Below are 13,056 nucleotides of genomic sequence, written 5' to 3' on the forward strand. Positions count from 1 at the left end.
GAATAAAGAAGTGTCTGAAGGCCTCTGCATGCTCTTGCGACAAGGCTTTCGCAGATAGCTTTTCGCAGACAGTTGTAATTTATCGTTGAGCGGGGAGTAATAGGCGTGCGCGATGTTATTCACCGCCACAACGCAAGGGGGCGCGAAGTCGCGAAATCGCTAGGAGTAGTTGGTGGGTGTGGTTAGTGGAGTGTTTATCATCCGGTTACTTATAATGACTAGAACTGGAGTCGTATAGATGTACGTACTTCCTCACTTCCTCGATCAACCGCTCTTTGTGCTGCTCCATCTTCGCTCGTGTTTTTAAAAATGGCAGTCGTGAAAACAAAACAAACCGGGAAAGTAGGGAAGCAGAAGTGCGTGTACAGCGGATGTAGAGTGGAGCAATCAGAGCCCTCTTGTCTGCGACGCTGTCTGCAAGGCTTCTGCGGTGGTCACAATTTTTGGGAGGTGCGCGCAGAGTGTCTGCGAAGGTGGGGGGGCTACGCAGACGCTGTCTGCGACGCCATCTGTGAGGACTGGGTTGTCAGCATAAATTGGCCTTGAGTCCTGAACACTGAAATTGGAAAGCTGTTTGATAACTGTGGGGCTTTGTAAAAGAAAGTGCTTCCCACTGCTGTAGCCGTCAGTATTCAAGGTACCAACAAAGAGCCTGCACCTTTTGACTGAATTAGGCATGGCTGATGACCAGAGGTTCACTCAGGCACTTATGGATGCAAACAAAGGGGAGAGCAAGTGCATTGCAAACTGTAAACAAAGCCAAATCGGGAAACTGGAGATGTAGTCAGGGACATGCAAGAGTCAGTTGATCAGCAAACAGAATATCAGAGATCAGGCAAGAGAACAAAGTCAGAAATAAACCTAAACAGAGTCTAATAACTGGTAGTCAGGCAGATAGTCAAATGGCTCAGTAAAAACAGGGACACAGAACAACACTTTGCCTTGTCTGAGTGTGACAGCTGAGCTTATATAGGGAAGGTGATCGCAGGTAAATGAGAGACAGTTGTTGTAGTTAATACTCTGGTGATGAGGGATGCTGTGGCATTTGGGAAATGTAGTCCGGAGTGGCCATGTTTGGAGGCTACTCCAAACTTAAGGTTTTCAGTGCTGTTACTGACAGAATCCCCCACCTACAACCCAAAGAGCTCCCTCTGGGAACAGTTTCTTTTCTTGGGTGACCTCTCTTCCTTAGTGCTGGTTTGTCTGGGTGCTTCCTGTGGAACTCTTGAGTGAGGAGGGGCTCTAAGATGTCTTTGGAGCTAACCCAGCTGTGCTCCTCTGGGCTGCACCCCTCCCAGTCGACCAGGTACTCAAGTTGTCCTTGTTTGCGTTGGGAATTGAGGATCTTATTGACTTGGTATATGGGGTTGCCTTCTAGATCTAGGGACGGAGGTTTTTGGGTGGGTGTGTCTGTGGCTAGGGGACCTTGGACGGTAGGCTTTAAGCATGATACGTGGAATGTGGGAGCCATCTTGCAGTGAGGGGGGAGCTCAAACTTGCAGGAGACCTTGTTGACTCTACAAACAACCTTGTACGGCCCGATGTATTGGGCTTGAAGTTTCTGGTATGTGTTGGGTTCCCTTAAGTCCCTTGTGGATACCCAAGCACAGTCCTATGGGGCATACTCTCTCACCTGTGTGCTTGTTTGTACTTTGCATTGAAGTGCTCAAGTCTCTGATGGACCTCCTCCCATACTTGTTGACTCCTCTGAAACCATTCCAGGATCTGAGTGGATGCATCGTCCCAGGGAAAAGTGGTGGTTGATAGCCTAGAATGCACAGGAATGGGGTTAACTGAGTAGCTGAGTGTTTCAGCGAGTTCTGTGCATATTCAGCCCAGGGGAGTAATCGTGTCCAGTCTTTCTGATTCCTCATGCAGAATATTTGGAGGAGCAGCCCATCTTTTGGGTCGCACACTCCTTCTGGCCATTGGATTGTGGGTGATATCCTGAAGTTAGACTCACTGATACTCTTAGCCTGTCCATGAATTTTGCCCACAGTCTAGAGATGAATTGAGGACCCCAGTCGCTCACAATGTCTTCAGGAATACCATCGTAGCAGAAAATGTGATTAAACAATAGTTCTGCAGTTTTAAATGCTGTATGTAGACTGGGTAACAAGATGAGCTTGAGGGCCTTTGAGAAACGGTCTGTGATCCCCAGGATGACTGTATGGCCTTGGGATTGATGTAGGTCAGTGAGAAAGTCAATGGCAATGTGTGACTAGAGTCGTTGGGGCACTGGGAGAGGACAGAGCTTACCGGCAGGTGGAGCTCAAAGTACTCTGGCTTGGGCACAGGTGGAGCATGAGAAGATGAAGTGGTTGATATCGGAGACCACATTCTCCCACCAATACTTGTTTCTCAGAAGCTGGTAGATGTGATGACAGCTGGGGTGCCCAGAGAAGTGATCCCAAGTGATGAGTTTACCTCTGAGTTGTGGTGGTACATGCATGAGTCCAGGAGGACAGTTCTCAGGTGGGTTGGCAAGTTGAGATTGCTTGATTTTCTTATTAATGTCCCAAGTGATAGCTTGTACAAAACAGTCTGGTGGAAGAATGGGAGTGGGTTATGGTGGGTGATGCAAGGTGTTATGGATTGTGGAGAGAGCGACAGCCTTTGTATTTCTGGAGCCAGGGCGGAAGGATATTGTGAACCAGAATCGGGTGAAGAACAGGGTCCATCTGGCTTGGCGGGGATTTAGACGTTTAGATGTCTTTAGGTACTCTAAATTCTTGTGATCGGTGAGGATGGTGTGCAGCGCCTTCCAACCAGTGCCTCCATTCATCTAACTTCAATTTGATGGCTAGGAGTTCTCGGTTTCCAATGTCATAATTTCATTCAGTTGGGGTGAGTTTCTTGGAGTAGAAAGCGATGGGGTGTTGCTTGGGCTTATCCCCAAAATGCTGTGAGAGAACCTCTCCTACTCCAGTCTTTGTGGCATCTACCTCCATGACAAATGGCTTCGTTACAAGACGAATGTTACAAGATAGGGGCTGTTGTGAAGGTGGACTTGAGCTGATTGATGGCTTCTTTGGCTGCAGAGTTCCACTGGAGGCAGCGTGGTCCTTTTCTCAGCAAGGTCATGAGAGGAGCGGCGTTCATACTGAACCCACAAATGAAGCGATGATAAGTTTGCAAACTCCAGGAAACATTGTAGCTTCTTCACTGAAGTGGGAGTGGGCCTTGTTCTGATCCATACTCACACCTTCTGAGGTGATGATATATTAGGAATGCGATCTGGTGGATGTGAAACTCACACTTTTCAGCTTTGACATACAGATGGTTCTTGAGTAACCGGGTGAGCACTGACCTTATGTGTTCATGATGAGATTTTTCATCTGGGGAGTAGATCAAGATGTCATCAATATAAGGGATTATGAACTTCCCCAGCATGTGTCTGAGAACGTTGTTTATGAGGCACTCGAAGACACTTGGCATGCAAGACAGCCCATAAGGCATGAGCAAATATTCAAAGTCACCAGCAGTGGTGCTAAACGCTGTCTTCCATTCATCTCCCTCTCAAATTCTGACCAGGTTATATGCACTCTGGAGATCTAGTTTGGAGAAGATCTTGGCTGTTCTTAACTGTTCTAGGGCGGAACACACCAAGAGAAGTGGATAGGGATATTTTACCGTGATCTGATTCAGGCCTCAATAATCGATACATGGGCAAAGACCCCCTCCTTTCTTCTCCATGAAAAAGAAGCTGGATGTTTCAAGGCTTCTTGGACATACTCCTCTATAGCAACTTGCTCAGTTATGGACAGGGGGTATATATGGTTGCAAGGAGGAGTTGTACCTGAGAGGAGGTCAATGGCACAGTCGTTGAAATGATGAGGAGGCAGGCCACTGGCCTTGCCCTTCCTGAACACTTCCTTGAGGTCTAGGTAGCATGAAGGAACGTTATCAAGGGAGTCAGTCAGAGGGCTCTCCATAGAGGTGGAAGAGAGTGAGAGCTGGGGAAGTTTCAGGCAGTTCTGGAAGCAAGATGGGGACCACTGAAGGATTTCTTTTTGTTGCCAAGATATTAAGGCATCATGAAGCTGAAGCCATGGAAATCCCAAAACGAGGTTGTGATGTGCAGTATGGGTGAAAAACAAGGAAATGAGCTTAGAGTGAATTGCCCCCATCTGAATTTCAAGGGGTGTCATGCGTACAGTAACTAGCTCATCATGAGTGGTATCCCCATCAATGGCTTTTAAGTTGAGTGGTCTTTGGAGATATTCAGTGGGCAAGTATAATTTATGGATGATTGTGCTTTTGATGAAATTTCCTTCCACCCCTGAGTCTATGAATGCAGAGAGGATATGAGTCGAGTCTGGCAGTTTTAATGAATCTGCTACCTTAAAAGATTGTGGCTTTTGAGTTGTTTCAGGACCCACTGGGCTGCTAGGGAGACTGTTTTTTTGGCGGGTCTGACTCTCCTGCTTCGGAATCGGTGGGCAAACTGGGCAATTAGCTATCTGATGTCCAGACTCACCACAGTAGAAATCAAGCCCCTCACAGCGTCTCCTGTCTCTCTCTGACCATTGTAGGCAAGCATGAGAAACCTCCATGGGAATTGGTGAAGCCAAAGTAGTAGAAGGTGCAGGAGGAAGCTGTAATGAAGGTCTGTTCTTTATGAGGTGATCCAGACAAATAGCAAGGTCTGTCCGGGAGTCTAGGGAGAGATGTTTGTCATGACATGCCAATTTGCTGAGCAGTTCAGGGTGTAGACCTTGACAAAATGTGGCTTTAAGCACTGGCTTGTTCCAACCATTGCTAGTGGCTGGCGTGTGAAAGTCCAATGCATATTCAGTGACTCTCCTATCTCTCTGTCTGATGGTGAACAAACTCTCGCCGACTTCAACTCCTTCAGGCTGATGATCAAACACTCGCTTGAAAAGCTCCATGAACCAGGCACAGGAGGTGGTATGCTCACCCCCACGCTCCCACACAGCACTAGCCTACTGTAAAGCCTTGCCTGAAAGGAGATTGATGAATTGAGCAATCTTCTGTTCTTCTGTGGCTCCTGTGAGAGTGGAGAAATACAGGGAGCTTTGGAGCAGAAATCCCTTGCAATTAGACACTTCACCTGAATACTTTTCAGATCATAGAACTATCTGAGCTGCACCAGCGGAAGATGAGGGGCATGTGAGGATGGCCTGTGACATGACAGCAGTGAGTTGCAACATCCTGGTGTTGAGATTGCTGATCATCTGCTGGTGCTCTCCTAACAAACACCCCTGAGCATTAATCGCAGTTTGCTTGGTCTCTTCTGCTGCATCCATTGATAGCAAAGTATCCTGTCAGGGTGCAGGCACTTACAGATGTAAGCACAGGGGACAGCGGGTGTGTCACAAACTGTAAACAAAGCCAAATTGGGAAACTGGAGATGTAGTCAGGGATGGGCAAGGGTCAGTTGATTAGCGAGAACAGAATATCAGCGATCAGGTGAGAGAACGAAGTCAGAAATAAACGTGAACAGTGTCTAATAACAGGTAGTCAGGCAGATAGTCAAACAGCTTGGTAAAATGGGGCACAGAATGATGCTTCACAATGTCAAAGTGTTAGAGCTGAGCTTTTATAGGGAAGGTCATTGGAGGTAAATGAGAGACAGGTGTTGTAGTTAATACTCTGGTGATGAGGGATGCTGTGGCATTTTAGAAATGTAGTCCAGAACGGTCATGTTTGGAGGCTGCCCTGAACTAAGGTTTTCAGCGCTGTTACTGACATATTCTGGACAAACTGGAGCTTGTTTGTGCACCTACCAGAACATCCAGACAGTAAGGCATTACTATAATCTAACCAAGAGGTAACAAAAGCGTGACCTAGTTTTCTTGACTTCTTAGCAGTATTTCTGAGATGAAAGAAAGCTATCCAGGTAATGTTACTGATATGAGTTTCAAATGAAAGACTAGAGTCAATGATCACACCAAGACCTTTTACTGCTGCACATAAAGAAACCGAAAGGCCATCCAGATTTACTATGGAATCCGAATGCTTACTTCTAGCTGCATGTGGTTCTAGTACAAGTCCTTCTGTCTTGTCAGAATTAAGCAGAAGGAAGTTAATAAGCATCCAGTGTCGAATGTCCTTTATACATTCCTTCATTTTATTAAGCTGGTGTGTCTCTCATCTGGCTTTGCAGAAACATACACCTGTGTGTCATCAGCATAACAATGGAAGCTAATATTATGCTTATGGATAATATTACCTGGATGCAGCACATAGAGAGAAAAAGCAGCAGGCCTAAAACTGAACCTTGTGAAACACCAAATGTCACCTTACTATGTGTAGAGAAGTCACCATTTACATCTACAAACTGATAATGGTCAGGTAAATAAGACCTGAACCAGGAGAGGGCTGCTCCTTTAACTCAGTGGTGGGGAAAGCCCTTAAATGCATAATGAATAGTCAGTGAGGGACAATGTTATTTTTTGCAACAGTTATTAAAAACTTAACATTTAGTTTCAATTCAGAAGGTGTTTAGGCTTAGCTGATGAAATATTTTCAAAGATGAACTTGCCTTTAAATCTGAAACACAGGTCTATAGGGCTACAGGAACATTGGCAGTCATCTGTAGTTTTCTAGTGTGGGGGCTTTTAAGCCAAAAACTTGGTGCTTTTGTTGGCCACAAGCTGAAGGCCTGGCAAGTCAGGGTGTGTAAGAATGTAGGTATGGCACAGCAGGCCACTCCAAAAATCCACCAGAATGCAGGAACATCTACTAAATCCAAAATCTCAACACCCCCCCCCCCCCCCCCCCCCCATTGTCCATCTCCAGCTGGACGACCCACAAACAAAACACCAGAATGCAGGGGGACAAGTGAATATCAAACTGAATACAAAATTCCCACTTACTGCATGGTGTGCGGAAAAATTGCCGTCGACCCCCATCCCCCCCCCAAAAAAAATCTCACTCCAAGGAATTTCAAAAAGTTGGCAGCCCTGCTGTATCTGTGAATAATAATGAGTGGAATTGACTGGGCAAACTTATCTTTGTGGCAACATGCACTAACTGTCCACTTTATTAGGTACACCCATGCACCTGCTGTTTTATGCAGTTATTTAATCAGACAATCCCTTGACAGCAGCACAATGCATAAAATCATATAGATACAAATCAAGAGCTTCAGTTTATGTTCACTTCAATCATCAGAATGGGAAATTTTGTGATATTGTGACTTTGGCATGGGTGCCAGATGGACAGGTCTGGGTATTTCAGAAACTGCTGATCTCCTGGGGTTTTCACACACAATAATCTCTAGAGTTTACACAGAATGTTGCGAAAAACAAACAAACAAAAAAAACATTGAGTGAATGACAATTCTGTGGGTGGAAATGTCTTGTTGAGAAGAGAGGTCAGAGGAAAATGGCCAAATTGGTTCAAGTTGCCAGGAAGGATATAGCAACTCTTTACAACCATGGTGAGCAGAAAAGCATCTCAGCATGCAACAGCAGAAGGCCAAACTGGGTTTGTTAGGATTGTGCTGCGTGCTGTTCAGATGCGTTACAAGGAGTACTCCGAGGACAAAAAGAGAGCAAACCACACGAGTTAAATCAATCTGGTTTATTCTCAGTCGTGCCCTAATGCGCAGCTGCGCGTCGGGGCTTTATATACTCTGCGTAGGGAGTATCAGCAGTGGAAAGTTACGGAATGTGCTTTGCACACTCAGTATCAAGGTCACACAAGAGTTATGCACAGTTCAACAGAATGTTTCACACAAAAACATAGACAAAATCAAGATATGAAACGGGAACAGAACATGTGGAAATGCAAAATGTACAGAGCAGCACGTACTGTATTGTAGCTGGCCTAAAGTAAACCCTAAACTGCTACACTAAACGACAGTCACCCTTGGGCCGCGCATTTACAAGAGTAGGTTTAGGAGTATTCAGGATTATATTCTTACAATCCCCTCTTTAATACTCTGACGCAAGCCCAGAGTATTATTCACACCCCAGTCTTGGCCGACACAGGGACATAACCTGTGTGCGAGATCATCATATTAACCTCAGAGTAGTTAGACGGGGCTATTCGGACCGGAAAAGGATCGCTGCTGTCATGGGGTAACAAAGAACACACATAACAGGGTTTACTCATATTCATTGATGTTTTTACAGTGAAGTTTACATATTTCTAAAACTCGTTATCCCTTGGGTCCCGGTGTATTGCTTGTGCGGGTAACCCTGCCCCAAGCGTTGAGATCAGCACGATGATGAAGAAAGTCATACTGGTCACTGACTTTGTTCTCTAATGCTCACAGAGTGCAGACGGCGAAAAATGTCACAGGCTCCCGTGCTTTTCAGACTCTTCAGCCCAGAACTTTGCAAGACTCACCAACCATCCCCTCTTTGTAGATCAGCCGAAACTGGATTGCTCCAGATGCTGGAAGGGGATCCCTGAAAAGGCCGTCAGCTATTGTCACAGCAACTTTCTGAAACACAAAAGTCTGTTAAGCATCAACAATATAGATTTCTATTACATTGGAGCCTTCTTTATTCTGCTGGCATGGATCCACTGTGGAAAAAGGTCCGTTAGCACAGCCGTGCGAGTTACAGCAAGTACATCGGTGGGCCCACTGTAGGGTGACTCCTCCATGGGAGCGTTTAGTTTACCGAATCTCTTTACTAAAACTCTGTCCCCTACCTCAAAGGGGTGAGTGTGTGCCTCTGGAATGGGAGGCTTTTTGGAATTTACTCTCGCCCAATACTCATCCAGCACCCGCATGAGACCCACCGCGTGCTCGCTGAGATGTACTTCAAGATCACCCGTTCCTATAACCTGCATGCCTCTACGCCAAGGGACAGGAAAGGGGCGTCCCATGACGAGCTCGTACGGAGATAAATTGTCGAGAGCGACCTGAGCAGTCATGCGCATATCAGCGAGGACCAACAGTAAAACTTGGACCCAATTTTTCGTGCCTGCGTCTTGCATAGCCTTACGCAACTTACCCTTAATCGTTCTATTCGCGCGCTCCACAATGCCAGAGGACTGTGGATGGTATGGGATATGAAAACGCCAATTGATCTTGAGGTCTTTACATAGCTCCTGCGTTACCTTAGAGGTGAACGGCGTTCCCTTATCAGAGTCAATTCCTACTGGAAGACCGTAACGTGGGATAATTTCCTGTGTAAGTTTGTTCACTGCTGTTCGGGCGTTCTCTTTGCTACACGGGAAAGCCTCAATCCACCGTGAAAATTTGTCAATCATGACCAAAAGGTATTTGAACGGGCCCTGCTTTGGCATGTGAGTGAAGTCGATCTGCCATTCTTGGAAAGGCGTGTCGGGTATGGGAAGGTGCTGATGTACCGCGCCTGGTTTAGATAGATTATTCTGGGCGCACGTTAAACACTTGTCCAGAATGTTGTGTGCGTCTGTGTGCAAATTATTGATGCAAAATGTTCTGTTCATATCTTCCACTACCCCTCTTCGGCCGCGATGAGTGGGACCATGGAACTCGCGGACGAGAAAGGGAGTACAGTGACGAGGTAAACAAAGACGGCCCTGTGCGTCAAGCAAAACGCCACTCTTCTCTGTCGCGCCCTGGGCGTCCCAGAACTGCGTATCTGCCACAGAGGGCGAGGCCTGGATAGAAATGAGATCTATGTCAGGTAAGACAGCGCTAACCATGCGATCAGTAGAAACTAAAGCGCAATTAAAGCCTGGAGGCAGGACACCGGATGCGGCTGCAGCTTTAGCGACTCGATCAGCGAATGAATTGCCCTTTACTTCAAATGAGTCCCCTCTTGTGTGCGCGCGTGTCTTAACAATGGCCAACGTGCACGGAAGGAGACAGGCGGTGATTAAATCAGTAACAAGTGAAGAATGAGAAATGGGCTTACCGTCGGCTGTCGTAAACCCCCGAGACGCCCAAATGCGGCCGAAGTCGTGCGCCACGCCGAAAGCGTAGCGTGAGTCGGTGTAAATAGTAACGTCTGTGTCTTGAGCCAAAATACATGCACGAGTCAAAGCATAGAGCTCCGCAGCCTGAGCAGAAGAAAAAGGCAAAGAATGAGCTTCAACAATTTCATCAGGGAGGCGACAAACAGAGTAACCACACAGGAACACACCATCCGCAGGGCGGGAACAGGAACCATCTACAAAAAGAGAATCGCCTGTGGAAAGAGGGGTGGAGTGTAAGTCTGGGCGGATGCTAGTCTCAAAAACGATATTAGAAAGACAGTCATGTGAGTCAAACGCAACATCGTCATCCTGTGAGTTAAGAAGACGCTGAAGAGCGTGGGCGACAGAATCAAACGACGAGGAGGGCTTAACAGTGAGATGCTCTGTGGCCAAAAGAATAAACTCATAGCCAGAGCGACGCTGAGCAGACAAATGCTGAGTGCTAAGATTCCGCAGAATGTACACGACGTCATGTGAAGTGTGTAAAATGAGCGGATGCGACAAAACAAGTTTTTCAGCGTCCGTGACCATGAGAGCACACGCAGCAACAGCCCTAAGACAGCCAGGAAGCCCTTGTGCCACAGCGTCAAGAGTTTTAGACAGAAACGCGCAAGGTCGCATGCCCCCCTCGTGCTCCTGAGCCAGCACCCCAGAGGCGGTCCCCCTCTGATTGCACACATACAGGTGAAACGGCAAACGATAGTTCGGCAGCCCGAGAGCAGGGGCGGAGCACAAAGCTTGCTTCAGAGCCTTGAAGGCCGTTAGCCTGTCTTCAGTCCAGACCAGGGGCTGAGTCAAAGGATCTGAGTGACTTATAGCTGAACGCAAACACTTGTCATAGATTGAACAGTCAGGGATCCATTGACGACAGTAATTGATGAGGCCCAGAAATGCCATGAGAGCGTGCTTGGTTGCAGGCACCTGAGTGTCCATAATGACTTGAACGCGTTCCGGGCTAAGCCTCCTGGAACCCTGGGAGAGGTCATGTCCCAAGTAGCGAACAGTTGTGAGGCAAAACTGCAACTTCGTGCGGGAGACCTTGAAACCCTTCTGCGCCAGGAGTGTGAGGAGAGACAATGTGGCGGCAGCACAAGCGCCTTGATCCTCCGCCGTTACCAGGAGATCATCCGCGTACTGGAGCACCGTGGAGCCCCGGGGAAGACAGAGATCAGCCAGCGCGTCCCGCAATACGGCAGTGAAGACCGCCGGTGAGTCAATGAAACCCTGTGGCAACCGCGTCCACGTGTATTGTCTTCCCCTGTGTGTGAAAGCAAACAGGGGCTGAGTCTCATGGCCCACAGGAACACTGTAAAAGGCAGAGCACAAATCAATCACAGAGAAATAAGCATGGTCACATGGAATAGAAGACATAAGAGAAGGAACGTCAGGGACCACTGGAGCCACGGGAACGATGAGTTCATTTATTTTACGTAGGTCTTGAGTGAGGCGCCATGTGCCATCCGGTTTTGGGACCGGGTTCACTGGGGTGTTATACGGGCTGACACAAGGAACCACGACACCTTGCTGCAAAAGAGATTTTAGAATATTGTCAATACCATTGAGCTTACTAGGAGACAGAGGGTATTGTTTAACATAAACAGGTGTAGAGTGTTTAATAACAGCTTCATACGGAGAGCAGCTCACAGAGCCCACATCGTCCTTATGATCCGCCCACAGGGTGTTAGGAAGAGCAGAGAGAACAGGGGAAAGAGCTTGGGACGTACAAGCAGCGTTCAGAATGTTATGTGGCAGCACAGAACTGGATAGGGCAAAAACATCAGGCGGAGAAATACCTAGTTAACTGCTCACGCAGGAGCTGCAAAGCATTCGGTGTGTCCCTCCAAAAAAAAATATCGACACGGTGCGCTGACGCGGACGGCCAACTTCCTGAGCCGGAGCTATTTCTTCCTTTATATTCACAGCGACGTCATTTCTAGGTTGCAACACATCGACTATTTCGAGCAAACGCTCCTCATCATATAATCTGTGTCAACTGATGAGGTGTTCAAGTGTGCGAGCTGATCTGAACAGAGCTGCCAGACATACACATACAGAGGGCTTCCAAACCCATACTGCACACCGCACATTTCACTTACTTCAATAGTTAGTCCATCTGGAGTGGATGTGAGATTTACTTCTAATTTGCACATTAAATCATGTGCTAACAAATTTACTGGACATGTATATGAGATGAGGAATGAGTGGGACGTAACTATTCCTCCCTCGCTTTTACATGGGAGGTTGACTGAGAAAGTTTTGGTTTTGGAATAGCCTTTAAAACAGGTCTCGGGGTGTAAACACCCTTTGATTTATCCCATACCTTCTTCATGTCAAACCATTTCTTTCGTAAATCATACGGTGCGCTGAAGCAAGGAAGCCTGGATTAAACGTCCCATCACGGGGATACGATGGAATCTGAGGATTTGCCTCCGTCCACCCAGCCAAATTGTCCAGCCACGGCGTAACGTAATAGCCTAAATCACACTTATTCATCCATTCCGCCGGGGTGTCTGTGACCTCAGGTTTAGGATACGAGCTCCCCATCGTACAGTAAAGCAAACGGATCTGAACAGAAACAAACAGCAGATATTTATCTAAATTTCTATAGCGCGCTCTTCCTGGACTCGAACCAGGGAAAACCAAGCCCTCCTTAGGGCGCTACACAAATTTCTATAGCACGCTCTTCCTGGACTCGAACCAGGGAAAACAAAGCCCTCCTTAGGGCACTACGGAACTACTTCCAATCAGGTAGTCAATCAAACATGTCTTACCTGATTGAGAGTATCACGTCGAGGTCACCAAATTGTTAGGATTGTGCTGCGTGCTGTTCAGATGCGTTACAAGGAGTACTCCGAGGACAAAAAGAGAGCAAACCACACGAGTTAAATCAATCTGGTTTATTCTCAGTCGTGCCCTAATGCGCAGCTGCGCGTCGGGGCTTTATATACTCTGCGTAGGGAGTATCAGCAGTGGAAAGTTACGGAATGTGCTTTGCACACTCAGTATCAAGGTCACACAAGAGTTATGCACAGTTCAACAGAATGTTTCACACAAAAACATAGACAAAATCAAGATATGAAACGGGAACAGAACATGTGGAAATGCAAAATGTACAGAGCAGCACGTACTGTATTGTAGCTGGCCTAAAGTAAACCCTAAACTGCTACA

The 13,056-nt window shown here is 47.0% G+C and overlaps 1 protein-coding gene across 1 annotated transcript; it reads right to left on the minus strand.

Moving 5' to 3' along the window:
- Positions 1 to 7,536: 7,536 nt before the first annotated feature.
- LOC132899715 (protein NYNRIN-like) lies at positions 7,537 to 12,682 on the minus strand. Its single transcript, XM_060941804.1, has 2 exons — positions 12,660 to 12,682; positions 7,537 to 11,194 (listed from the first exon to the last, which is right to left on the minus strand). Exon 2 carries the CDS (start codon positions 10,819 to 10,821, stop codon positions 8,464 to 8,466), a length of 2,358 nt encoding a protein of 785 aa, XP_060797787.1. The 5' UTR covers positions 10,822 to 11,194; positions 12,660 to 12,682; the 3' UTR covers positions 7,537 to 8,463.
- Between the last annotated feature and the right edge of the window lie 374 nt (positions 12,683 to 13,056).

The sequence above is a fragment of the Neoarius graeffei genome, chromosome 15 (genome assembly GCF_027579695.1).
Source record: "Neoarius graeffei isolate fNeoGra1 chromosome 15, fNeoGra1.pri, whole genome shotgun sequence".
Lineage (NCBI taxonomy): Eukaryota > Metazoa > Chordata > Actinopteri > Siluriformes > Ariidae > Neoarius > Neoarius graeffei.